We start from the raw sequence: 26,320 nt of genomic DNA on the forward strand, positions 1-26,320 counted from the left end.
AAATTTGGCAAATGAAGTAGGCAGGTAATTATATTTTCAATTCCGGACAATTACTCTCATTTACGAATGTCTTAGAAGCTACAATAAATAGCTCTTGAAAAGTGTCCAATGTGGAAAAGCACAAAGAGTGGATGCTGTCCTCCATCTGTTGTCTGCATTGGCTTATTGTGGGGAGAGGGGTTCAGTACAGCAAAGAGTAGGCTGGTCCTGAGTTTTTGCTAAGAAATCCAGGACGTCAAAGAGATCATAATAGAGGAAAAGGGATTCACATGTGAAAAAAATGCTTATGGAAGCCCTTTTTGTAGTGGCAAGGAACTGGAAACTGAGTGGATGCCCATCAGCTGGGGAATGGCTGAATAAGTTATGGTATATGAATATTATAGAATATTATTGTTCTAAAAGAAATAAGGAGCAGGCTGATATCAGAAAAGCCTGGAAAGATTTACATGAAGTGATGCTGAGTGAAGTGAGCAGAACCAAGAGAACATTGTGCATAAACATTGTGCATAATAACAGCAAGATTATGTGATGGACTTGGCTCCTTTCAACAATGAGGTGATTTAAGACAATTCCAATAGACTTAGGATAGAAAATGCCATCTGCATCCAGAGAGGGAACTGTGGCTACTGCATATTTTCACCTTTGTTATTTGCTTTTTTTTCTTTCTCATGTTTTTCCCTTCTGATCTGATTTTTCTCATGCAGCGTAACAAATATGGAAATATGTTTAGAATAAATGGATTGCTATATTGGATTGCTTACTGTCTTGGGGAGTTGGGGGAATGGTGGAGAGAGGGAGACAAATTTGGAACTTAAAGTTTTGCAAAGATGAATGTTGAAAACTATCTTTGCATGTATTTGGAAAAATAAAATACTTTTTAAAATGTAAAGAAGAAAAAAAAGAAATTCAGGGTAGGAAAGTGAAATATACTTCCTAAATTTAAGCTCATTAAAAAAAATATGGTTTGTAATGGTACTAATCAAATAATTAGGCTTGACAATAGAAATGATTAAAAGAAAAAGAAGTCATGAATATTCTAATAACTTCTTGCAAATGTAGAAGAAAGCTTGACGGTTTTTTTTTTCCTTTCTACACAGAGCAGCACAAGCCCCATTTCCTAGAAGAGGGGGATTGTGGAAAAGGAGTGTGCTCGGCTATAAAGCTCGTGCTTGATGTAAAGGCTCTGTCTACTCCTCTGTTCCTATTCTCTTCCCCTCATTCAGATCCAGATTCTTGACTTTCTTTAAGCCCCTTTTCACTATCTTCCCTCTGAAATTAGAATTTATTTTGCCTTTGAGTAATACCTTCCTGAATCTATTCTCCCTCTAATTCCTTTCTTCCTTTCCATCTCCCTTGTTTGTTCCTGTTCTTCTTGAGTTCAATGTATTTCTACACCAAACCCTCCTTCATGTGTGTGTGTGTGTGTGTGTGTGTGTGCGTGCGTGCGTGTGTTCTACCACTTTAACCAGTTCAGAAAAAGTAGAAGTTCAAGTGATCCCCATCCCTTCTTCATTTGTATTCTAATAATTGTGCCCCTCCTTCATTACATGGTTTTCCCCTCCTATTCTGCCTCTTCCTTATCACTTAGGTGTCATCCTCACTCTTTCTCACTTCACACATTCCATTAGTTACCAAATCTTGTAGATTCAGCTTTTGCAACATCTCTCAAATAGGTCTCCTTTTCTCCTCTGACTTAACCATCACCCTGGTGCAAGCCCCATCACTTTACTCTGGACTACTTCATTAGTGTCTCTACCTCAATTCTCTGCCCCCCCCCCAAGTTCATCTTCCACTCAGCTATCAATGTGATCAGCCTAACAGATATGATCATGTCATTGCTTGAGAATTGATCTGCTCTTTGAAGAGATAGTGTTGCTGGCCCAGTTGGGAACTGGTCTGTAACCCTGTCCACTCTGGGAGACCCCTCTGTCCTCCACCCCTTGCTCATTGTTTTCTTGGGACAAAACAAAGACTGTGTCCATCATGTTTCTCTGGGAAACTCCATGCTCAGGATTCTGAGGAGCTGAATTCTCATTGTAGCTTTGGTAGAAGATATTGCTTTGCTGACCTGTGTCAGGGGCTGAGACCCTGATCAATTCTGGATGTTTTCACTGCTGGTCTAGTTCACAGTTCTGGGTATGGATTAAACCAAAAAAAAATGATCCACTGTAGTTTCTAGTTCCTTCTATTTTTTCACCTTTAAACTTTCTTTTTTGATATTTCCATATTTTTTATGTTGTGCAAGAAAAATCAAACTGAAAAAAAAAACCCACAAGAAAGAAAAAAACAAATAAAAAGGTGACAATATATGCTTCAATCTACATTCATCTCCATAGTTCTCTCTGGATATGATTGGCGTTTTCCATCCCATGTCTACTGGAATTGCCTTGAATCACCACATTGTTGAGAAGATCCAAGTTCATCACAGTTGATCATAAAATCTTATTGTTGCTGTGTACAATGTTCTCCTGGTTCTGCTTACTTTACTCAACATCAGTTTATGTAGGTATTTCCAGGCTATCTACTATAGTTTCTTTTTTGATTTCCCGCTCATTAATCAATCTGGTGCTCTTAGGCAATAAGCTGTGTTAGTTTCGGGAAAGTTGGGCTACATTGCTTCCTCCTACTTTGCTATCTAAACTGATCCTCATGTTTTTGACTTGAGAAACACTGAAGTCTAGGTGTTTTAGCCATGACAAGATTGGGCCCTGCAAATTATATCCATCTTTTGTACTTTTATAATTACATCTGTGGGAGATATGCACAGAATGTCAGGTAGAAGAGACTTCAGAAACAATATAGTTCAATTTATGCTCATTCCTAACAGTGAAATTGAATGGGTAGATCTCTAATTTTGCAGATAAGGAAACTGGAAAAAAAAAGAAAAATTGCTTGCTTAATTGAGATCACATATTAGTAAGTAGCAGAACTAAGATTCTAAGCCAGGTCCAACGCTGAGATTCTGAGCTGAAAGAAAACTTAAGAGAAAATTTAATCTAACTAATCTATCATTTTATAGATGGAAGAACTGAGCTACAGGGAGAAGAAGCCCAACGTGCTTACCTAGAAATCATCATGGTTGAAGAGAGGATGCTATAAGCATATTTTCAGACAGGTATTCTGAATTCAAGAATGAATCTTGGAGGCTAGCTCTCATTTTCATTCCATTGCTATGATTACAAATCTGGTTGGTTTTTGTCTGAAGCTGGAAAGGCCATGGATGTGGCAGAAGAATGGATGGGAGCAGTTGCTTTTACATTTTCTTTTATAGGTGGTTTTAAATTATCAGATATGCAAGGAATATTACTATTCATTTTTTGGAGACCACTTCAGATGTAACTTTCTCCATGAAGTCTCTTTGATTGACTTAATAAGGAATGATCTCTCCCCATGAATCTTAGTTGCTTGGGTAAAAAAATAAAGATTTTAAGTCTATGGAAGGCATTTTTATCATTGTTTCCAATAGAAAGAAAGGGCCTTAAAAAAAGAAAGGCATATTGGGAATCATCAGTAGATTAAGATGATAGGGACTTCAAGAATAGGATTTGGATCCCTGGACCATGAGGTTAGGATCTGGAAAGCACAGACTCTTGAACAGGGATGTAATGTATTTAACAAAAGCTAGTAAAAACCACCTTTGCCTAGAATCTCAAAAGTCTTAGTAAAAAGGCTTTAAAATGAAAGAGAAAACTATCTATATATAGCCACCAATCTGGATACCATGAAAAACTGCTGCAGTAGAGGAATAAGAAAAACAGTAGACTGGGCAGGTAGGGGCTGCAGTGGATATAGCACTGATCCTGGAGGTAGGAGAACCTGAATTCAAACAAAGCCTTAGAAACTTGACACTTTCTAGCTGTATGATCCTGGGAAAATCACTTAAACATGATTGCCTTGCCAAAAAAACTGAAGTAGAAATGCTCAGAAATTCACAGGGCTCAAAATTTAAGAAGGGAATCAGGGATAAGACCCATGACCTAAGACATCATTATACCCATACATAGATACAGAAGAACTACAGATTCTAACAAGTATAATGTTAAGAGGTTTAAAAGGTGGTACATTTGATATTAGAAGTGCCAATGAATTTGGTAGAATGAGATTCATGCCTTAGAAAAAGGCTCTGAAATTCTGTATCTTATTCAAAAGAAACAGGACAAGTAAAAGGATGGTGATATTAGGTTAACAAGATATATTTGTGAAGAAATCTGGAAAGTAGAGGAGGAACGTATGGTAAAGTGCATTTGGCTGAAGAATACTGAAGGCAGAAACAGAAGGCATATTGTCCTCAAAATATAATCAGACCAGCTGAATGAGAAGGAGGAGAAGATAACAGAGCTCAAAGCCAGCATCAAGACACGATATAGGGATGGGTAACTTTGATTAATGGACATTTGCTAGAACTTCCTCCTGCAAACATCAGAGCAGTTAATGTAATTTCTTGGCTTGCCTTTGCAATAACTTATTTCCTAACTAATAAGGATTATATCTATTCTGGATTTGATTCTCAAAATTTAAGGAAGAATTCACTGTTGAAGTGGAAATGATGGGGTTTTGGGGAGGCCTTGACCAGTCCATTTTAGAATTTTTGATAGAAAAGAGAAGAAACTTGGGGCTAATATAATACCAAAGTATTTTGGAATAGATTTCAAAAAACTGAGAGGAGAAAAAAAATTGGATAAGATGCAAAAAGAAACAATTCCAGTAAAGAAGAATTATAGAACATGTTGATCCATTCATACCTCACCAAGAATGCCCAAATCCCAGGAATTAGGACTAATTTGGTTGTCTTGACATTTTGGGGATGGAGTTCAGAGTTATCCTTTTGTGCTGAAGCTATAAAAGGGAATTTTCCTGACTGAACTGAGCCTTTTCCAGGATATCCCAAGGTAGCTAACAACAGATCAGAAATCTATATTGGATTTGGGTCCTGGCAGGGAAAAAGCCTGTGCATCTGCATAGAAATCAGTAATAGCAGGCAGTAGGGGAGCATTATATTTGTTCTGCTTGTACCCCCATCGCCTAAGAGGGGAGTTCCTGGAGTTCCTGGTTCAAACTATGAATGGGTAGTGGCGGAACATTTTGGCCCAGCAATGGCAACTGCTGATGGTGCCTGTCGAGAGGGGAATCATGTTATTTTCTGGGGAAAAAAATGCTGAGTTCCTGAAATCCCTGCCTTCTGGAAAAATGGCAAGAATTCAGAGCAGATTTTGTCCTTCATTACTACTGATAATTATTTGGACAGCACAGGTTTGGTAGGACAGAAGTTGGTCTTTAGAAACTGCAGATTTGTTTCCTTTCAGGTAGAAGTTCTAGTCTTTATTTGAGGTAGTACCCTAAAAAGCTGGAGGCTTTATGGGTACCTAGGATTGAGGAGAATTCACAGAGAAGGAAGAGAATTGTTTTCTTCATCCTGTGAAATGAAATAAAATCTCTGCTGAAATGTTTTGTTACCTTAAGTATTCTCATGGGAACTGAACAATACCTACCCTACATGCACTCCAGAACCAAACTTTTATCCATTATCTTTGAAGACCTAGCCTTCAGCTGCATTCTGGGATTACTGGAGAGAACTTTGGACAGGGATAAAAGCAAAGAGATATATTTTTTGAGGTAACCCCCCAGAATGAATCCATTTCATGTAAACAGAGTTTGGGGTGCTGGGTCCCAGGTTATATAACTACTCAAATCAATACTTAGGAACCTCTAACTAGATTTAATTGAGGCACATAAATCTAAAAAAAAAGCTTAATTAAAACATGATGGTAACAAAAGGAAAAAGATCAGATAGCTTCTGTGTGAAGCACCAATAGCCAGTGGACTACTATCTTTCCCAAAGCTACTGGTGACTTACAGTCCCATGCAATTCCCAGACAACCCAATTCTTTGGGAGAAAGACAGTTCATCTAAACTCATCTGGTGATTTAGGATTTAAAAGAATGGAGTACAGAGTCCCTGCTCAGTCACTTCTTTAACAGTCTCAGAACTGCTCCTGGCATGCTTCAGGAACTGCACCACCCAACACCAAGAACAGTTATGCTCAGTCTTCTCCTTCTGTGCTTAAACCTCTCCATGCCATCCAAATGGATTTCAGAGAGTTGCAGATATTTTAGGCAGGGCTGATTGTGATTGTGATTGTCAGTATTGATTCAGATTTTCAGAAGAGAGTTGACTGGTGGCTTGGTGGGGGAGGGGTAGTGATCTGGATCTCCTGATTCAATACCACAGAGAGAACCTATGCAGAAGTCCAAGTTCCAAGAAATTCCAAGGACTAAGTGAAGGAAATCCTCCCTTTTCTAGGAATCCTAGAGAGTAGCAGAGTGCTGGCACTTGTTCAGTTTGTTTAGTAAAAAACAAAAACAAAAACAAACCCCCCCCCAAAACAATCAGTTGTAATCCCAATGGGTATTTGACTGACTCATGGGTGTCACTCCTGGGTCATCCGCCTCCTAAATGAACAAAAGGAAAACCTTGGGTGCTTATATTCTGAAAACTATGAACAAAGGGCTTACCTAATCCAACCATCGCAACCATCAGCAGCTTTGCTCTGTTTTGTCCCCAAGAAAAGGAATGTGCAAAAATATTTGTAGCAGCCCTTTTTTCTGGAAGGAATTGGAAATTGAGTGGATGCCCCTCAGTTGGGAATTGACTGAATGAGTTATGGTATATGAATATTGTGGAATATTATTATTCTGTAAGAAATGATCAGCAGGATGGTTTCAGAAAAGCCTGGAAAGACTTACATGAACTAGTTAAGTGAGCAGAACATTATACACAGTAACAACAAGATTATGTAATTATCAAGTGTAATGGATTTAGTGTTTTCAACAATGAGTTGATTCAAGGCACTTCCGATAGACTTGTGATGGAAAGAGATATCTGCATCCAGCGAGAACCATGGGAACTGAATATAGATCAAAATATAATATTTTTACCTTTTTTGTTATTGTGTTTGCTTGATCCCTGCACTGTTTCTTGCGGTTTTTTCCCCTTTGGATCTGATTTTTTTTGTTTAGCATGATGAATATGGAAATATGTTTAGAAGAATTGCACACATTTAACCTATATCACATTGCTTGCTTTCTTAGAGAGGAGGTGTGGGGAGGAAAAGGAGAAAAATCTGCAATGGAGTCCAAGATTTTGCAAAGGTAAATACTGAAGATTATCTCTGCATGTATCTGGAAAAATAAAATACCATTGGAAAAAGGTAAACACAAATTCCAGGAGGCCTAAAGTTATAATAGAAACTGCTACCCACTACTCATTTCTTACCTCCTAGGGAGACTATAGGAGGTCTGAATTTATATGAAGCAAGATTTATGGGATGCTTACAAGAGAAGTAAGGCCAGGAAAGAATGGAAAATAGCCTTAAATACTTGATTTATACACTGAATAATGGATATATATATATATATATATATATATATATATATATATAGCATGTGCTAGCCCATGCCCAGAAGCATTTCAATATTTTATTGATGATATTTTTGTTGATATTTGGATCAACTTATTGTGGGAAAGATGACATTTTAATATATTCATTTATCATGCTGCAAAAGAAAAATCAGATCGAAGGGGAAAAATGGGAAAAAAAGCAAGCAAAGAACAACAACAAAAATGATGAAAATATTATGTTGTGATCTACAATCAGTCCCCACAATCCTCTCTCTGGATGCAAATGGCTCTCTTCATCACATGACCATTGGAATTGGCCTGAATCACTTCATTGCTGAAAAGAGCCATGTCCATCAGAATTGATCATTACATAATCTTGTTGTTGCTGTGTGTAATGTTCTCTTGGTTCTGTTCATTTCACTCAGCATCAGTTCCTGTAAGTCTCTCCAGGCCTCTCTGAAATCATCCTGCTGATCATTTCTTATAGAACAATAATATTCCATTACATTTGTATACAATAATTTATTCAGCCATTCCCTAACTGATGGACATCCACTCACTTTCCACTACAAAAAGGACTGTTACAAACATTTTTGCACATTTGGAGTTCTTTTCCCTTTTTTATGTTCTCTTTGAGATACAGCAGGTACCACTTCTATAAAGCCTTTCTTCACTTCCTCCCCTAATTTATTCCCTCCCATCCTCAGTTGACCTTGTATTATTCTTGTTTGTATATATATTTTATCTTACCCCACTCCAGTAAATTATAAGCTCCTTAAAGACAGGAACTGTTTGTATGCTCATCACCTAAGCACAATGGTTTGCATACAGTAGGTGCTTAATAAATATTGAATTGATTCCACAGATGAGTTGAAAATGGATCTAGACCATGTTCAGGTTACAAAGAGTTGGGCAGCACTTTCTCTTTTTTGAGCCAATCAGGGTTAAGTGATTTGCTCAAAATCTGTGTGTCATCTAATAAGTGTCAAGTGTCTGAGGCCACATTTAAACTCAGGTCTTTCTGACTCCCCAGCTGCTACTCTATATCCTATACCATCTAGCTATCCCTGGGAAGCACTTTCTGATTCGAAGCTCTTGCAACACCTCCTGGGAAATGTGAATTTTTGTCAATATTTTTTAGTCTATTGATACTGGAGATAGCTACGTGGTACAGTAGACAAGGCATAGGGTTTGGAATCAGGAAAATCTGAATTTGAATTTTGCCTTACTGGCTTCTTAGCTCTGTGACCCTGATCAAGTCACTTAATCACTGCCTCAGTTTTCTTATCTGTAAAAAGGGGATAATAAAAAACACATCTCATAGGCTTATTGTGAAGAGCAAGTGAGTTAACTCATGTAAAGCACTTTGCAAACCTTCAAATGCTACATAAATGCTAGCTATTATATCATTGAAGTTCCTTACTTTAACAGAAAAGAGCTAAATTCTCCTGGTCCTTGTAATGTGAAGGGATTTTCCAGGCCTTGAAAAAGGACTTAGGAGCGGCTAGATGGTGTAGGAGGATCTGAGTTCAAATTTGACTCAGACAACACTAACTAGCTGTGTGATTTTGGACAAGCCATTTAAATCCAATTGCCTTACTTTATTATTATTATTATTATTAAAGCTTTTTATTTTCAAAACACATGCATAGATAATTTTCAACATTCACCCTTGCAAAATCTTATGTTCCATTTTTTTTCCCTTCCTTCCCCTCATCCTCTCTTTTAACCAATAAGCAATTCAATATATGTTAAACATGTGTAACAATTATCATGCTGCACAAGATAAGCCTGATCAAAAAGGAAAAAAATGAGAAAGAAAACAAAATGCCTACAAACAACAAAAAGAATGAAAATACTATGTTGTGATCCATACTCAATTCCCACAGTCCTTTCTCTGGGTGCAGATGGCTCTCTTCATCACAAGAAATTGGATTGGAACTGAACTTGCCTAACTTTAAAAAAAACTTTAAAACTTAAAAAAAAGACTTATTATTGTTCCACTTTCTGAGCATCCCAAGCATTTTATCATGGAGGTATGTCCATTGGGAACAACCCATGGGGCAGTCCTCATGCCAAGCTGTGAAGGGCAAAGAGAATCCAAGCTTAGACATTCTGACTGTTCATCACCTCCTTTCCATGTCAGTTATTCCCTAACAGGAATAAATGATACTAAAAGGATGGGGAATCTTTAACAATTAAGGTAGCTCTGAAAATATATAGTAACAGCATCTGCTTAGGTGGGAAACTCTATACTCAGGGCCAGTTCTAACATCTTAAAAATGTGATATATTTTAAGGAAGCAAGTTAATATGTATCCTGTGAGAGTGGTTATTGGGGTGGGGGAGATACATGCTGAGCATTTAGAACTGTAAGGCCCTTAAAGTCCATTTAGTGCAATCTTTTCATTTTATAGATTAGGAAACAGATACAGTAAGGTAACTTGCCCAAAGTCACCCAAGTACCATGCCAAAGAGCTGGGTTTTGAATTTAGGTCCTTTGATGACAAAACCAGCAGTCTCTCCTCTTTATAATTTATGTGCCAGGGATCAAGAATACCCTGAAAGATCAATAAATAGTCCTGGAGTGGACTCAGGGGAATCCATGTCAGGTGACCACAAACATTTTTTATGACTAGGGAAGGTACAGACATAATTAAAGGCTGGGATGAGCCAAGCCCCAGTATATCCATGGAAAGCCAGTGGCATCCCCACAGTGCCAAGGGGAAGACATGCAGCTATATTCACCATCATGCTTTACTAGATGGAGAAGAACTGAAAGAGAGATTTGATCTGCTATAACTATTAATGTCTCAGCTGATCATGTACCCCCTTGTGCTATATGATGGATTATTTGGCAGGTGGCAGCCTAACAAAAATCCTTCTAAAAGCCATGAGTTTCAGTCCATGCAATGTTAACTGCCTCCTCGCTAACCCTGATTCCAAGAAAGGGTAGATTAACACACTTTCATCTGGACCACTTCTCACAAATGTGCCATCTGACTCTGTGTCCCAAGTGGCCCCCTATACCCCAAATAGCTTAGGTCTTCTTAAAAAATTAAGAATTGAGCAACAGAGGCTTCCTGTTGGTGACTCAGTTTGTGGCCAATTTCTGGAAGGGCTTCTAGCTAAGATGAGGAATTCCATACTTCTTACAATAGTATGCCAATGCAAAGACCAGCAGCCAAGTTTTGCTGGGAGATAAAAGTGTTCTTGCACTGCTACATTTGGGAAAACTGGAAACAGTAATTGTCTTCGGCAGAATGTGCTTGCATTTATGTGATACATGTGTTGTTTAGGCAATCCCTCTTCTGGGATGCACATGAGTATAATACCCTCTGGCTCTGTTTAATAGACATCTCAGAAACATAGTGATTGTCCTAGCAGAGCAGGAACAACACATCCCACAGATGGGACTCTATACACCCCCCGCAGGGGCTCATCTATTCATGGTGGAGCAGATGTTTCAGCAGTGCCATTTCATCACCGTGGGGACCTCAGGGACACCAGGGGTCCCTGCAAAGGGAAGGAGGGCCCCTGTGACATAGGGAAAGACTGTCCTCAGAATGCTCAAAATGGAAAAAGAAGTTGTATAAGAGAATAGGAAGGAGATGAGAGAGGGTCTGGAGTTCCCTTTTTTCACTGCTTTTGAGAATTCCTTCTTGGCTGCCAAGTTCAGTACAAAGACCAGGCACCCACTGCAACTGAGGTGCAACTTTGAACTTCAGGGATTCCTGTTTGCCATTTAGGGACCTGGGATACTTAGAAGCTGCCCTTGGTGCTAGAGACTATGATTAATTTGTGAGTGAGCTGAAGGTCATTTTGGGATTAGGGCAGTCAGACTGTGGTAGCCCTCATTCTATCTCTTAGTAGGAGAAAGTGAGACTATGATCAATGAGTCTCTCAACATATAGGACTAGAAGTCAAGTCAGATTTCAGGAGAGAGATGAAACTAGAATGGCCAAGACTAATAGCTTTTTGAAGAATGGTGAGATATTGGGGACAGACAACGCATTCCCAACATATTTTATTCTCTTTCCCTTGCTTACAATGTCCAACCAACACATCTAACTCCCAGATACATAACACCTTCTGTAAAATTTTCTATGACTTTCAGGAGCGATTCAGGAGTATTCCACTTAATACCCCAAAGAGATAAGGGTAATGGGGGAAATTTGGAGATAATTGGAAGGGGAAGGCTCCAAGTAGGAATACTCATAACATTTTTCCTATTATTTTAATTATGTTCAATAAACAATGTGGCCACATTATGTTAAGTACTTGTGATCTATGAATGTTGGGGATTAATGAGCTGAAGGGGAGACTCTATATCAGAATAGGGACTGGCCATAAACTTCTTATTTTAAATGTTTTTGTATAATACTTCATGTCACTCCCTATATCAAATTTTAAACCTGGCCAGCACCAGCACTTGAAGCCACATAGTTAGATGGCAGTGATTGGGGGTGAGGCGGGTAGGGAGATTGTGTATAGATGTTTCCAAGTTGAACACTCTCTCAACCAGTGGTGATACAGGCTCTTGGAACCCACCCCTCTGGCATGTGTCAAAAAGTACCTGAGATAGCCACTGGGCTGGGGGTTCAAGGAGAGCATCACCTGGTGAAAAATTCAAGATCTTGTTCTCCACTGATATATAATGAATATGGTGACACATTGGTTATCTGTAGGCTTCAGGAAAGTAGCAATAAGCCAATTTGGATTGCTACTAATAAAAGTGTCTACAATATCTCATGGTGTTCACACAAAGCAGTATATGGATTTTATAAGTATCACAGAAAAAGTGGACCTGATAGCAGGTCCTGGACAGATGATCTTTTGCTGCAACTAGGTGGTCAGATCTAATTAGAACACATTTGTATATATGCACATACACATACATGCACAGACTTGCATAATGAAAGCCCTGCCAAGACTTTGATGAATGTGGCTTAGGACCCTTTACCATCACTCAGTGGTTGAATCAGTAACATGAAATGGAGCTACTAGTCTCTAGAAAATTCATCCCGGATTTTATACATCTTACCTAAACTTTCATATAGTCCAGAATTCCTACAATAATAGCTGGGGTAACCAGCCCACTTAAGTTGGGTCATAGAAAGAATAAGAAATGAAGGAAATCCTAAATGGCCAATGACAGATAAATCACTGATCTAATTCTATAGAGAGGATATACAATCTAATGACCAAGTGTGGAAATGGATAGACAATGTCCCTACTCTAGTACTGATTAGACCACAGTACTTGGCAACATTTACAGGACAATCATATTAGTACAAAATATGGGATGAAAAAAATCAGTTGAAGCTGTGCAGCATAGCATAATAACAAGCAAAGGGCAAAGAGCTCAGCTAAGTCTATGTGCTAGATGTGAGAATCAGTAGCTCCCTCCAGATCCAGAAGGTTTTAAGAAAATTTTTTCTTGCCTTTAGTGCTGGTATGACTGGTCAGGTTGGGCTAGCCCTTGTGAGCATTGGGTAGGTGAGAGGGAGGGTAAGTGGTAAGGCTTTAAGGAACTCCTACTATTCTTGTTATGTGTGATCTTGGCTTCTAAATTATTCTATGCTGGCATTCTGAGGCCTTGGGATTGTATAATGGAGTGAGTAAAGTGCTCACTTTATCTGGGATTAGGATCAGAAAGACTCCAATCTCAAATACTTACTAGCTGAGTGATTCTGGGCAAATCATTTAACTTCTGTTTGCCTTAAGTTTCTTCAACTGTAAAATGGGATTAATATTAATATCCACCACCCAGTTTGTTGTGAAGAATAAATGAGATAATATTTGTAAGGTATCTGATAAATACTTCTTTCCTTCCTTCTTTCTGAAGCAGGAAGGCAGGCAGACTACAGCTCAGGGACCAGAGGATATAAGCCTGTCAATGTGAACCATATGACAAACTGGCACTATTGCTTTTGATGCTTGGAATTATTCTGCTTCTTATCTCACTTTGTGTCCCTGACACTGCTTACAGAAGCCAGGGTTTATGATTCTTGATCCCACTGCTGTAATTGGTCTAGTTTTGATGTTTTTCTTTGTTGTAATTTCTGACCCTTAATTTCATTATTTCCTGGTACTGTTACTAATTAATGTATTTGTGCTTAATAGTCATGCTGCTACCTCTCAGACCTGTGGAAGGGGAAGGACTTTATGACCAAAGCAGAACTAGAGATCATTACTGATCACAAAATAGAAAATTTCGATTATACCAAACTGAAAAGTTTTTGTACAAACAAAACTAATGCAGACAAGATTAGAAGGGAAGCAATAAACTGGGAAAATATTTTTACAGTCAAAGGTTCTGATAAAGGCCTCATTTCCAAAATATATAGAGAATTAACTCTAATTTATAAAAAATCAAGCCATTCTCCAATTGAAAAATGGTCAAAGGATATGAACAGACAATTCTCAGATGAAGAAATTGAAACTATTTCTAGTCATATGAAAAGATGCTCCAAGTCATTATTAATCAGAGAAATGCAAATTAAGACAACTCTAAGATACCACTACACACCTGTCAGATTGGCTAAGATGACAGGAAAAAATAATGATGATTGTTGGAGGGGATGCGGGAAAACTGGGACATTGATGCATTGTTGGTGGAGTTGTGAACGAATCCAACCATTTTGGAGAGTAGTTTGGAACTATGCTCAAAAAGTTATCAAACTGTGCATACCCTTTGATCCAGCAGTGTTACTACTGGGATTATATCCCAAAGAGATTATAAAGAAGAGAAAGGGACCTGTATGTGCACGAATGTTTGTGGCAGCCCTTTTTGTAGTGGCTAGAAACTGGAAACTGAATGGATGTCCATCAGTTGGAGAATGGCTGAATAAATTGTGGTATATGAATATTATGGAATATTACTGTTCTGTAAGAAATGACCAACAGGATGATTTCAGAAAGGCCTGGAGAGACTTACACGAACTGATGCTGAGTGAAATGAGCAGGACCAGGAGATCATTATATACTTCAACAACAATATTATATGATGACCAGTTCTGATGGAGCTGGCCATCTTCAGCAACGAGATCAACCAAATCATTTCCAATGGAGCAGAATGAACTGAACCAGCTATGCCCAGAGAAAGAACTCTGGGAGATGACTAAAAACCATTACATTAAATTCCCAATCCCTATATTTATGCCCACCTGCATTTTTGATTTCCTTCACAAGCTAATTGTACAATATTTCAAAGTCTGATTCTTTTTGTACAGCAAAATAACATTTTGGTCATGTATACTTATTGAGTATCTAATTTATATTTTAATGTATTTAATATCTACTAGTCATCCTGCCATCTAGGGGAGGGGGTGGGGGGGTAAGAGGTGAAAAATTGGAACAAGAGGTTTGGCGATTGTTAATGCTGTAAAGTTACCCATGCATATAACCTGTAAATAAAAGGCTATTAAATAAAAATAAATAAATAAATAAATATTTACCAGCAAAAAAAAAAAAAAAAAAAAAAAAAAAAAAAAAAAAAAAAAAAAAAAAAAAAAAAAAAAAAAAAAAAAAAAAAAAGTCATGCTGCTTATTGTATGCCCTTAGGTTGCCCCAGCCAGGACAGTCCTGCCCAGCTACATGTTCTAGTTAGTTCATGTTCCAGAGACAGCTGTTCTTCTGTGTATTCCAGAGAATGGGGATGTGGGTAAAAATATGGTGCATTGGTCTTCTGTATATTCTTTGACCAATAAGCAGTTGATCTGCACTGTCAGCTGAGAGCACTAAGATGAGAGAGCTTATTGAGTCAATCAGCAAAGAGCTGATATAGTCAGATGAACATAGTGGTCCATTTTTGGGTCCCGTGCTTCAAGATGTAAAGGACAACCCAGAGGGGATATGAGTGGAGATGATGTAACCTTTTCTGTGAATTTGATCTAAAAGAACTGTCTACATGATTTTTTATGAATAAGCTCAGTAATTGGATCTGTATTCTGGGTCACTTCCTCTTACTCCATCTCTGAAGACTCTTTCACATAACAGTCTAATAAGAATTCAGAAAATATGTGTCACATAAATAATATAGAACCAAATCTAGTTGGAATCTTCTCATTATTGTCCTATGATGATATTCCTGAATTCAAATGTTTGTCTGAAATAGGGATTAGTTAGGAATTAGTCAATAAATATTAATTAAGCAAGTTAATTATTAAATTAATTGAACCATTAATGAAGTGCATTAGGATCACACTAATGAATGGAAGTTACAAAGAGAGGAAAAAGACAGTCCCTGGTCTGAAGGAGCTCCTCATTTAATGGAGGAGACAATGTGCAAATGATTCTGTGTAGAGGGCTGCAGATAATGGGGGAACTCTGGATAGGTATAAGACCCTTCAGCCCAGAGGAAACCTGCTGACAATGTTTGGTTTGGCGCCTCATCTCCCTTTGGTGTTCTCACCCTTCCTTTGTTAAGGAGGGTATGACCACCTGTGTTCTACTTGAAGCAAGGGATACTTACAGTAAAGATGCATTTACATATCAATAGCAGGGTGCTTATAGTTAACACATGTGCAGTGTGCTGTAGTGATGTAATGCTACTATAGTTAGCACTTGCTCAGTGTGATGTGATGATATAATGGTTCTCTAGTTGGCACATACTTAGTGTACTGTAATGATGTAAACATACCAAGGTATTTAAGGGATGAGAGGACTAGAAAGCAGGATACAACATATGGCGCCCAATGTGGGGCACAAGAAATAATGAAGCAGTAGCACTTGAGAGCTGTTTATGAATAGCATCCTCTCAGAATTCTTTTGGTAACCCACAGGGAAGGAAAAGGAAAAGAGACCCAATAAGACTTTTTTAGTTGGGATAATTAAATGGGCCAACACATCAAAGGGCCAAGCCAGGAGATTGATGAGAAACTTATGAAAAATTCTTATTCTGACTATAGTCCTCTTCTCCGTTTGAAAGTTTGCCTCCATGACATCTCACAAGATTTAACACCTGCTATAATATCTCACCCTACAACCATCCAGAGGTGACAGTGCTGTTTGTACTCCCTAACTTGCGGACTCAGATATCTTAGCATGTAGACTTAGATAACAGCTAATTCATAAACTTATTGACTATGCTGTGGGGGAAAATAATCGTGTTTTCATAAAACAAAAAAACTTGTTAAGGACCATGCCTAAGTGAAGGGCAGGTCAATTTTCCGAGAGCCTCCACAGCTGTGAATCATAACACTTGAAGGAGTTGCAAAGCAGCCTTTACTAACACAGGTGTTCTTTGTGGATTGGGAATGAAATAAATTGGAGGCAAGAGAGAAGAGGAGAGAAGTCAGAGAACAATAAGTACCTCTCAGTCTCCTTGTATCATAATCATGCTCTCACATGAAGAAATCCATTCTACAGGTCTGAGTTAGATTTCCAGCAGCCACTGGCAGGTGGATCCTGTATCACAACAATTCTGTGCAAACAAAATGCACTGATGATAACTGGAGATAATGAGGGAAGGCAGTAGAATTGAGGGGGATTTCACAATTGGTTGTATTATTGGATGAATGAGTCAAGGATGTCATCTAGGTTGAAAGCTTAAGTGCCTCAAAGTCAAGTGTTCTTGACAACAATAGGAAAGTATGGAAAAAGGGAAAGTTTGGGCAGAAAAGTTAATAAATTCAGTTTTGACATACTGATATATTTAAGATATTTGAATCTGAACTATCCACTAAATAACTGGAATTGAAGACTGTAGGTCAAGAGAAAGGAGGGATAGCTAAATCAATTAAGAATCATCAGCCCAGATCTGATCATTGAATCTATGGAGTTAAGAAGATGATCAAGACAAAGATCATAGACGAAGAAGTTTCTTTTGCGTAGGCTCTTCTTTTTCATCCTTAGCCCATACCCAGAAATACTGATTGGATAGATAATCTGGGTTTCCATATCAAAACCACACATTATAGTTTGATCAACACTGGAATACTTTGATCTGCTCTGGAATACACTATCAGCTCCAGGATTGGTTGCCTATTCTTCCTGCTTCTCTTTGTCACATGTTTGCCCTCTCCTCTGATTTCATAAGTCTACCATCCAGCTGAACAAACATATCTGTCAGATTTCTCAGGCTGTCAAGGGACAAGATAATGTAAGTCAATCTTGGAGTTCATTGCTGAGTCATCGAGTTCCCTGTCTCTGCACACTCAGTCAGATTTCTTTTTTGAGTTATCTTGAAAATCAGTTGCTTAATATTGCCATTTCCCGTGTGTATTTCTTCTTTATGTCTTGATTTGATCCATTTATTCCTTCTGACTTAAGTTTCTAAAGCATTGTTTCCTCTTCCTCATATTTTGTAGCATGTTGGGCACTAAAATATTATTATTCAAATGCAGTTTCATGATTATGAGTGAGATCACGATAAAAATCACAAATCTGTTCTATTGTTGAATTGATGAATGCTTTTAATGTGAGCCATTTCATTACTAAAAGTATGAAGGAATGAAATCTAACTAAACACCTCCAATGTGCCAAATACTGTACTAAAGATTTGTAATACAAATACAAAAGTGAAGCAGTTCCTGCCTTCAAAAAGATTACAATCTAATGAAGTATACAACATATATAGGACTGTTGGCCAAGGAAAGGTATTTTGATTTGGACATGAGTAACACAATTGGCTTTTCAACTGACATGCTCTTTCCAGAAATGATGATTTGAATTTTAGTTTCTGGAGTATGGAGGTAGAAAGAGGAGGGGAGAATACACGTGTATAACAGCAAGGCAGATGGTTAAAAGGTGGCCAGACAGAAGCATAGTAGAGTCCAGGATGGCTAGACATAGTGGACTACTATCAACCAGTATAGCATAGTGTTAATGTCGGCATTCAAAGCTAGTATAACTTCTCCAATATACAGTCTTTGAAAGTCCATCCATAGGGTACAGCAGTGAAAAGTCAGAAGATCAAGATGGCTGGGGTAGAGAATGGTCTATTTCTTATTCTTCTTCCAGTTTATCTAAAAATTCTCTTGGAATAATCTGGTTTATTTAGACAACACTTTAAGAATGTCTGAATTTATCTTTCTTCTACCACTCTTGGTTTTGTGAAGTAATCCTATTTAGAATCTTATCTCTCTCTCTTTTTTTTTCTTTTCTGTAATGTTTTTCAAGGAGTATGTACTATAAAACAAACATTGTCTTGGTTGCCATTGCTCTAGCCTTGGGAAGAAAATTTGGTATTTGTTGAAACATTTTCTAGACTTTTTTTTAGCTTTTTCATTGTGGTGAATGCTTTATATTATAAACCATTTCTTTTCTGGGGGGAAGCAATTGGGGTTAAATGATTGGCCCAGGGTAATACAATATATATCTTTTCTATAAGTATTGATGAAAATCAGATTATCCATTTCTATCTTCACTATTTCTATTTGAAGTCAATAGTTTTTTTGAATTGATCCAGTCAAAGGTTTTATAATTTACATACTGTATCTTCTCTTTGTCTCCCAAGTTAGTACTGATTTTGACCTTTGCTCTAAGGAGGCAAAGTTCTAACAGCATGCAGATTATTTTAATATGACTTTCATGTTAAGATGGTCAATTTCATTCTTACTCAATGTCATTCAGTATTCTTTATATCTTTTTGAATAAAATATCTATAATATATATATATATATATATATATTCAGGAGGCTTCTGAATTTTCACAATTTTTTCTGACTTCTTTCATTTTTAATCTCAAATCACATTTTCCACATATCTCTGTGACTTTTTTCACATTTTAACAGCATATATATGCATATGGTTTAGAAGATCTTGTTGAGCTCCTCATAAAATTTCTCTACCCACTCTTCATCCTTGGTCATATACATTGATATTAAGATATATTTTTATTAAATGTCATAAGCACAATAAAATTAGATGACTAAGTGTCCCACAAAGCAAATAAATAAATTTGTCTTTAGGCACAGGCTAAAATCAATCCTTCCAATTTATTGTTCCCTTTTGTGTGTCATTACTCCATATGGTTGCAATAAAGAACAAATATTTAATAATAATGATTACAAGAGTAGCTAATATATGCCAGGCATTGTGCTAAGTGCTTTACAAATATGATCCCATTTGACTCACATACTTGGAAGCAGATGTTACTATTATCCCCATTTTATATATGGGGAAAGTGAGGTAAATAGGTTAAATGACTTGCCCGGGGCCACACAGACAATACATATCTGAAGTCACATTTGAACTTAGACTAGAGCTTTATTCATTGAGCCTGCATTATGATAGATAACAACAGTTAAGTTAATGCTAATATATGGCACAAGAACTGTGATTCTTAAATATTCTGATTTTTTTTCCCTGCCATTCCATCATTTGACAATGGTAATAACTAGAAAAATCCATATAGGAGTAAGCATTACTTTTTTTTTTTTTTAAATTTAACAGGATACCAAACAACTCATCTATTGGTTAACCCATTGGTTATGAGAATCTCTCAATTTAGCTAGGCTGGTCCTTGGGCAACTGACATTGTCTGTCTATGGCAGCATAATCAAGTTTGCTGATTCTCTCACCAGTCACTCTGAGTGAAGGAGTCCAACCTCAAGTACAGCTGAGCCTTTTTGAGAATATCCCAGTCCAGATAATGCACCTAATCAACAAAGGCTTCTCAATTGCTCCCTGAACTTAATCACTGAATGATGCAGCCTCAGTCAAAAGGAGACCTGTTGAAGACCTTAGTTAAAAAGCCCAAGATCTCCCACTGCATCCAGGGCCGACTACAGTCATCCTGATCTCTCTCTGGCCACTGGACCCAGATGCTCTGGAAGGGCAAGGGCGGCAAGTGACTTTGCACAGCCCTGCCCCATTTCAATCCAATTCACGTGCATGTCACAGCATCCACCCCCCCCCCCCCCCCCCCCCCCCCCCCCCCCCGATGTCCTGGTCCTCTTCCAGAATGAAGGACAGACAACCAGCAGCTTCACATCACATGGTTAGAGATCAGAACCTCTAGCACAATGTATATGCTGCTCCCTAGTCTCTCCAGGACCCTTCCATTAAACTTCCTCATGATTCTCTCAGAACCAGGCTCCTCAGGCTCCTCAGACTCTATATGGGGAAGCTGCATCAGTCATGTAAGCTGAGATATTTGGTGTGTGTACTATAAATCCTCATCATAAAGACATTCCAGAATTGTGTCAGAAATTGAAGTCAAGTTCATATATATATATCAAAGTCTATTCTTTTCTTCTTCTACTTTAAAAAAAACTAAGAGAGTTGCCTAATTCTGGTTTTAGGGAGAAGTACTTCCATTCTCTATGAATTTTTTTAAAGATGTAAGGCTGTATACCAGCCACTGCTCAAGAATCATATCTGCACCTGAACTCACTAAAGAAATTCAAACATGCTTTCATACACACACACACACATATGTATACATATACATACCCACAACCTTAGCAAGACAAATAGAGATGCCGGCCACTGCTCAAGAATCATATCTGCAATTCCTTCTTGAATTTACTAAAGATAGTCAAATGTGTTTATATATATATATATATATATATATATACACATTTTTATTTATGTATAAACATGCTTGTATATGGATATATATACACACCTATTATATCCATATATTTACACATTACACACATATTTTGGGTCTCAATGATCTGTTAACTATTTTTGTTCTCTTCTTGTCAGATCAAGATTATTTTTGTTGACTGTGAAAACAGAATCAAAATGAGAGATGAGAATAACTCTTATTTCCTTGTAGAGTTTATGAGCATCATTACATCCTGAATTCTTTTTTGATCTTCCATTTAAGCCAGTGACTTTAAAAAGCTCATTAAAAAAAAAAAGCTAATTTGGGGGCAAGTAGGTGGTGCAGTGGATAGAACACTAGCCCTGAAGTCAGGAGGACCTATGTTCAAATCTGGCCTCAGACACTTAACACGTCCTAGTTGTGTGACCCTGGACAAGTCACTTAACTCTAATTGCCTCAAAAAAGTTTGTTGGCCAGCATCTATCACTTTTTCCATACATAAGCTTTGCTACTCTTGTTACTTAGAGGATCACCTGTCTTTGCATTCATTCTTTGCTTACATGTTCTTTATTAAAAAAAAAAAAAAAAAGTTGGTTAATGGCTACTTCTTTCATAAGAACTTTGCATTTTTTGTTGGGATAATTTCACTCATTTTTGAGAGCTGTTATCTTGGACATGGGGACCCGATGATAACTATCTTCAAGTATTTGAAAAAATATTATTTTTCATCTGATTTCTACTTAGTAGACTCCCCAAAGGACCACTGAGTAGAAAAATCTCTTTGTTGTCTCATGGGTGGAGGGGAGCAATCTCCGCTTTCTATAGGAAATCTTTAGCAGGACTGCCTGCTGAAGTCTATAACATTTTGAGTCAGGTTCATACTACCTCTAACTGTAAGGATTCCTGCGTCTTTGTCCCAGAGAATTAGGAGGGGCTTAGAAAGTGTTATGAATATAGTAGTTGCTGCCGATCTCATAGCACAGAGTCATTGCCACCTATTTCTTAAATACCATTTCTTTTACATTCAGCTTTTTGTTCAAGACCTCAGGCAAAACCATGGGATAAAGCAATGCATAAGACTTTTTCAGGCATATATCACACACACAGGGAAACACAAATAAGACAAAAAGGGAAAGATACACAGAAACTTTGGCACGGACTGGCCCCTACACTACGAATTCTCTCCCTCCTCACTTTTGGTTCTTGGATTCTCCAGCTCTTCTCAAGGCCCAATTCTAAGTTCCACCCTCTCAAGAACTTTTCTTATTTCCCCAGATGTTAAGTGTTCTTCCTCCCAAAATGACTTTGCATTATAATGCACAAGCTTCTCTAGGACTGAACTTGGGTCACAAGAGCCAGCATTCTCTTGGAGTTGCATGACCATGACACAAAGAGGTTTTATCCAACTCTTTTGTCCTCCTTCCTCCCAACACATATAGTTCTGAAATTAGTATAATACTGTAATAGTTTTTATTTACTTCCTACAGGAAGTCTCAGCAGCAGCTGTTCCTTCTTTTGTTCCCCAGAATAATTGCTCTGCCTTTTTAAATATGCTAACAGCTTGGCCTCCAAGATGCATGTTAGTGCATCAGAGGATTTTTTTTCTTTCTTATGTCTATAATGCAACTCTGTGCTTTATGGTACATTTTTTGAAGTACTTTACGGACATTTTTTTCATTGATTTTTGAGCTAGACCTTTGAGGTATGTAAACATAGGAAAGAAGTAACATCATGGTGTGTGATCTAGAATTCGTTCATAAATCAAAAGGAACAGGAGGAGGCTAAAAATTCAGAAACTAATTATTGAAAGAAATATGCTCTTAAACAAGTGAAAAAAACCGTGTCTGTTGGAGACACAAAAGATACAGGGATCCCTGAAAGGGAGAAGAATACACCCCAACACATACAACCCAAGAAAAGGAGGGGCCAGTCACTAGACAGAAGAGGACAAGGATCCCAGAGAAATAAGGCTGAGAACCACTTCTCAGAAAACATTCATCAAATGCTAAGAAGGCTAGCCAACACCAAGATAATCGGAAAGACTCATATATCCTTTCCAGAGTTTTATAGCCAGGGCTGTGTGAACTCATTGCGACATGGATGGGTCTATGACAGCTAGCCACTTTTACAACTCTGCAGTTTCTGCATAGGACATTGATGGACCTTTCCTGGTTCAGTCCCACAGACAAAAGTCACCAATGTCTTTAGCAAGATATCAAACAAGAATTACTTAAAATAGCTTGTATTAGATATAATACCTTCAGCTTTCCATAGTGGTTCATTCCATTTTAAGTGATAAGAATAAAATTTAACCTGAGCCAAGAATGCAAATTTGGAAGTAAGACAATGTGGAGCTCTTTTTTTTCTTTTTTACAATATCATTCTAATATTTTATTTTTCCAAATACATGCAAAGATAGTTTTCAGCATTCATTCACCTTTGCAAAACCCTGTGTTCCAAATTTTTTCTCCCTCTCGACCCCCTTCTTCTCCCCAAGATAGCAAGCAATCCAATATAGGTTAAACAATATGGATTTCTTTCTAATGAAATATAAGGACTAGCATCATCAAAATGAAAATGATGCTTAAACTATTTATTTCTCAGAGTTCTCAGAGTATTATAGGGTACTTAGTAATTGAGACATAAAAATAACTAATAATAGTTTCATAAATAAGGGACTTTATAAGAAACCTTTAAAGATAAGCATAGAATATTCTATGTGGTTTAAAAAAAGAATTAACTTACCTTATACATTTTGGCACTATCCAGAGACTTGATAATTTTAATGAAGGGCTGGAGACCAATTTTATCCAGGCAAAAAGTAGACAGATAACAAATAACTAATAAAAATACATATTAAAACATGATAAGAAAGTTGTTATATAAAATTACAGAATCAAAAAATATACATATAATACCTATATCAGTGACTAGAGCTGGACCCTTCTATACTCAGTCATAATTTTCCCCCCAGTGTTATCACCCGTTAATTAGGAACTTGAAGACAAAGAATGTGTAAATCTCTGTGTAGGCAGGATAGGGCTACACTCTGCTGGAATGAGATCTGGACAGAGGAACAAAATTTATACATTGCCTCAACTTGGACTTTTATTAGATTGAGTTGACTGCAGTGAAGATGCACTTCTATATGGAATTTGAAAGTAAAAGAGGGACTTGGAGAGACATAATGACAAAGTGGGAGATTAGATAGGTGATTTGTGATACTTAGGAGTTTTAGTATCTGGGGCAGTTGAGCAGCACCCCTTCTCAGTGTAGTATTATATTTCTACCGCTTCCAGTCTTAGTATCAGATTTGTGACAGGCAGTGCCCTGTAAGAATTGGCATCTGGGGCATCCAAGCAGGGTCTAGGGGATTCTGGTGCTGTAGCAAGAGGTAGGGGAATGAGGCAGATCTTGAATCAGAGTTCTGGGGACCGTGGAAGTGCAATCCTGTGTTCCTGTTTACTTATGTAGCTGTGATCTTGAGAATCACCAATTTTTCCACAGAGTTCCCTAATCCTATCAGTAGTTAATTGTCTATAGCCACTGCTGTTTCATGGGGAGACTAGTCTTATTATAAGGCCCAGAATTTCAAGGTTGCTCTCTCCTCAATTCCTGTGCTATGGCCAGTAGACTTACAGCAAGAGAACTAGAGATATGGTCTAAAGAAAAGAACTTTCTGCTTTGGGAAAGGCTGAATCTGGAGACTGAAGGAAATGCCTAGCCTATGTTACATGCAATTATACCTTCAGCTTCTTCTGTGCATTGACTAATCTAAAATGTGGGCTTAAATTATGACCTTGAAAGAAGGAAAATGAATGAGGCGATATATCTGGAAGGGAAAAGAGGAGGCCTGGCCAAGCATGTGGGGGCTAAGCCAACAATGGTGACACATGTTCCTAGATAAGAGCTTGGGATGTAACAGTAGGGGTAGTATGGCATGTGATTGACAGCCAAATGCCCCAGAATCCTACTTTCTATGGCCAATAGGATTATACTCACTGCATTGAGAAGGAGGGGCTGCTCAACTGCCCCAGAAATGAACACCCTAGAGTATCACCCAACCAAGTCATAAATCCAATGAAAACCATAGAAGTTATGTGTGTAGGCTCCCATTATCCCTATGTCTCTCTTGGTCCTGCATGTTCACCATCAAAACATTGATGATCACAGATTTGAGAGTCCTCTATCTATCAATCTATCATCTATGTTTATTATTTCTACTATCCAGATCTGTCTATATCATACATATCTTATCTAGATAGATATATCAATAGATAGATATAGATACAAACATAGAGATAGAAAGATAGATAGATAGATAGAGTGGTAATGGCTGAAGGAAAGGGTAAAAGAAACTTTCAAGAGTGTAAGGAAGATAGAAAAGCCCTCTGAGGAAGAGGAAGTTTGTGAAGTTTTAGAATAGAAGCTAGAAAGAATGAGATCAGGACTCAGCAACTAAGAATAAAACATTATATACCAGTTAAGGTCATTAAGTTAAGCTTAATTTTGTCATTTTCTATAGTAATACTTAGCAGCCCTAGAACAGGATGAAGATTTGTGGGTTGGAAATAATGGAGATAAGAGGTGGTCAGAATAACATGTAAAGAATTCTATACTTAAGAGTTCGAAGTCTGATCATGAATCTTGGGCTAGTCCCTTAAACCCAGAGTCTCAGTTTTCTCATCTGTAAAATGACAGACTCCAATAATATCTGCCCTCTTTATCACTCAGAGTTGTTCTGATGAATGTGCCCCATAAAAAGCACCATATATGCTTGCTATTTTTATTGATATAAAAAGATGTGCTGGGGTTAACTAGATAGCATTGTGGATAGAGCACCAGCCCTGAAGTCTCAGGAGGACCTGAGTTCAAATGCAACCTCAGACATTTAACATTTCCTAGCTGTGTGATCCCAGGCAAATCACTTAATCCCATTTGCCTTGCAACAACAACAACAACAACAAAGAAGAAGAAGAAGAAACAGAAAAAAATAGATGTGTCCCTATGCAGGCCCCCATTTCAAAGGCTGTAGATAGAGGCATCCCAGAATTTTCTGAACAGTATATCCAAACAACACCAGATTACTTAGATCATAGTCTCATGCAGTTCTAATGAATTCATATCAGATTCATCTGAGTTGTAAAAAATGACAGTAATGCTAAAGCATTTATGTCCTATTTAGAAACTGAATCGCAGTGGTCTGCATTCTTACAAGTAGTTCTTGACATTAAAAATTAGCTGATTTCACATTAATGACCAAATATTTTTTAAGAAGGCTATTTTAAAAAAATTATTTAACCATTGAGACTATATTTAAAGAAGGTAAATTTACATAATTATTTGCAAATGGTGTAGATACAACCTAAAATCTTAGGGCAAAAATGGCACTATAAAATATCAGGTATATCTATAATAGTAA

General features: G+C 37.6%; 1 protein-coding gene across 3 annotated transcripts in view; it reads right to left on the reverse strand.

Moving 5' to 3' along the window:
- The window catches only part of CFAP99 (cilia and flagella associated protein 99), a 177,524-nt gene that overhangs the window by 116,124 nt on the left and 35,080 nt on the right, over window positions 1-26,320 (reverse strand). For all 3 annotated transcript variants that reach the window (XM_031942842.1, XM_031942841.1, XM_031942844.1), the window contains exon 4: window positions 23,644-23,738. In XM_031942842.1, coding sequence (XP_031798702.1) covers window positions 23,644-23,738 — 95 coding nt within the window. The remainder of the gene's footprint in view (window positions 1-23,643; window positions 23,739-26,320) is intronic.

Source organism: Sarcophilus harrisii, chromosome 6 (assembly GCF_902635505.1).
Source record: "Sarcophilus harrisii chromosome 6, mSarHar1.11, whole genome shotgun sequence".
NCBI classification, from domain to species: domain Eukaryota; kingdom Metazoa; phylum Chordata; class Mammalia; order Dasyuromorphia; family Dasyuridae; genus Sarcophilus; species Sarcophilus harrisii.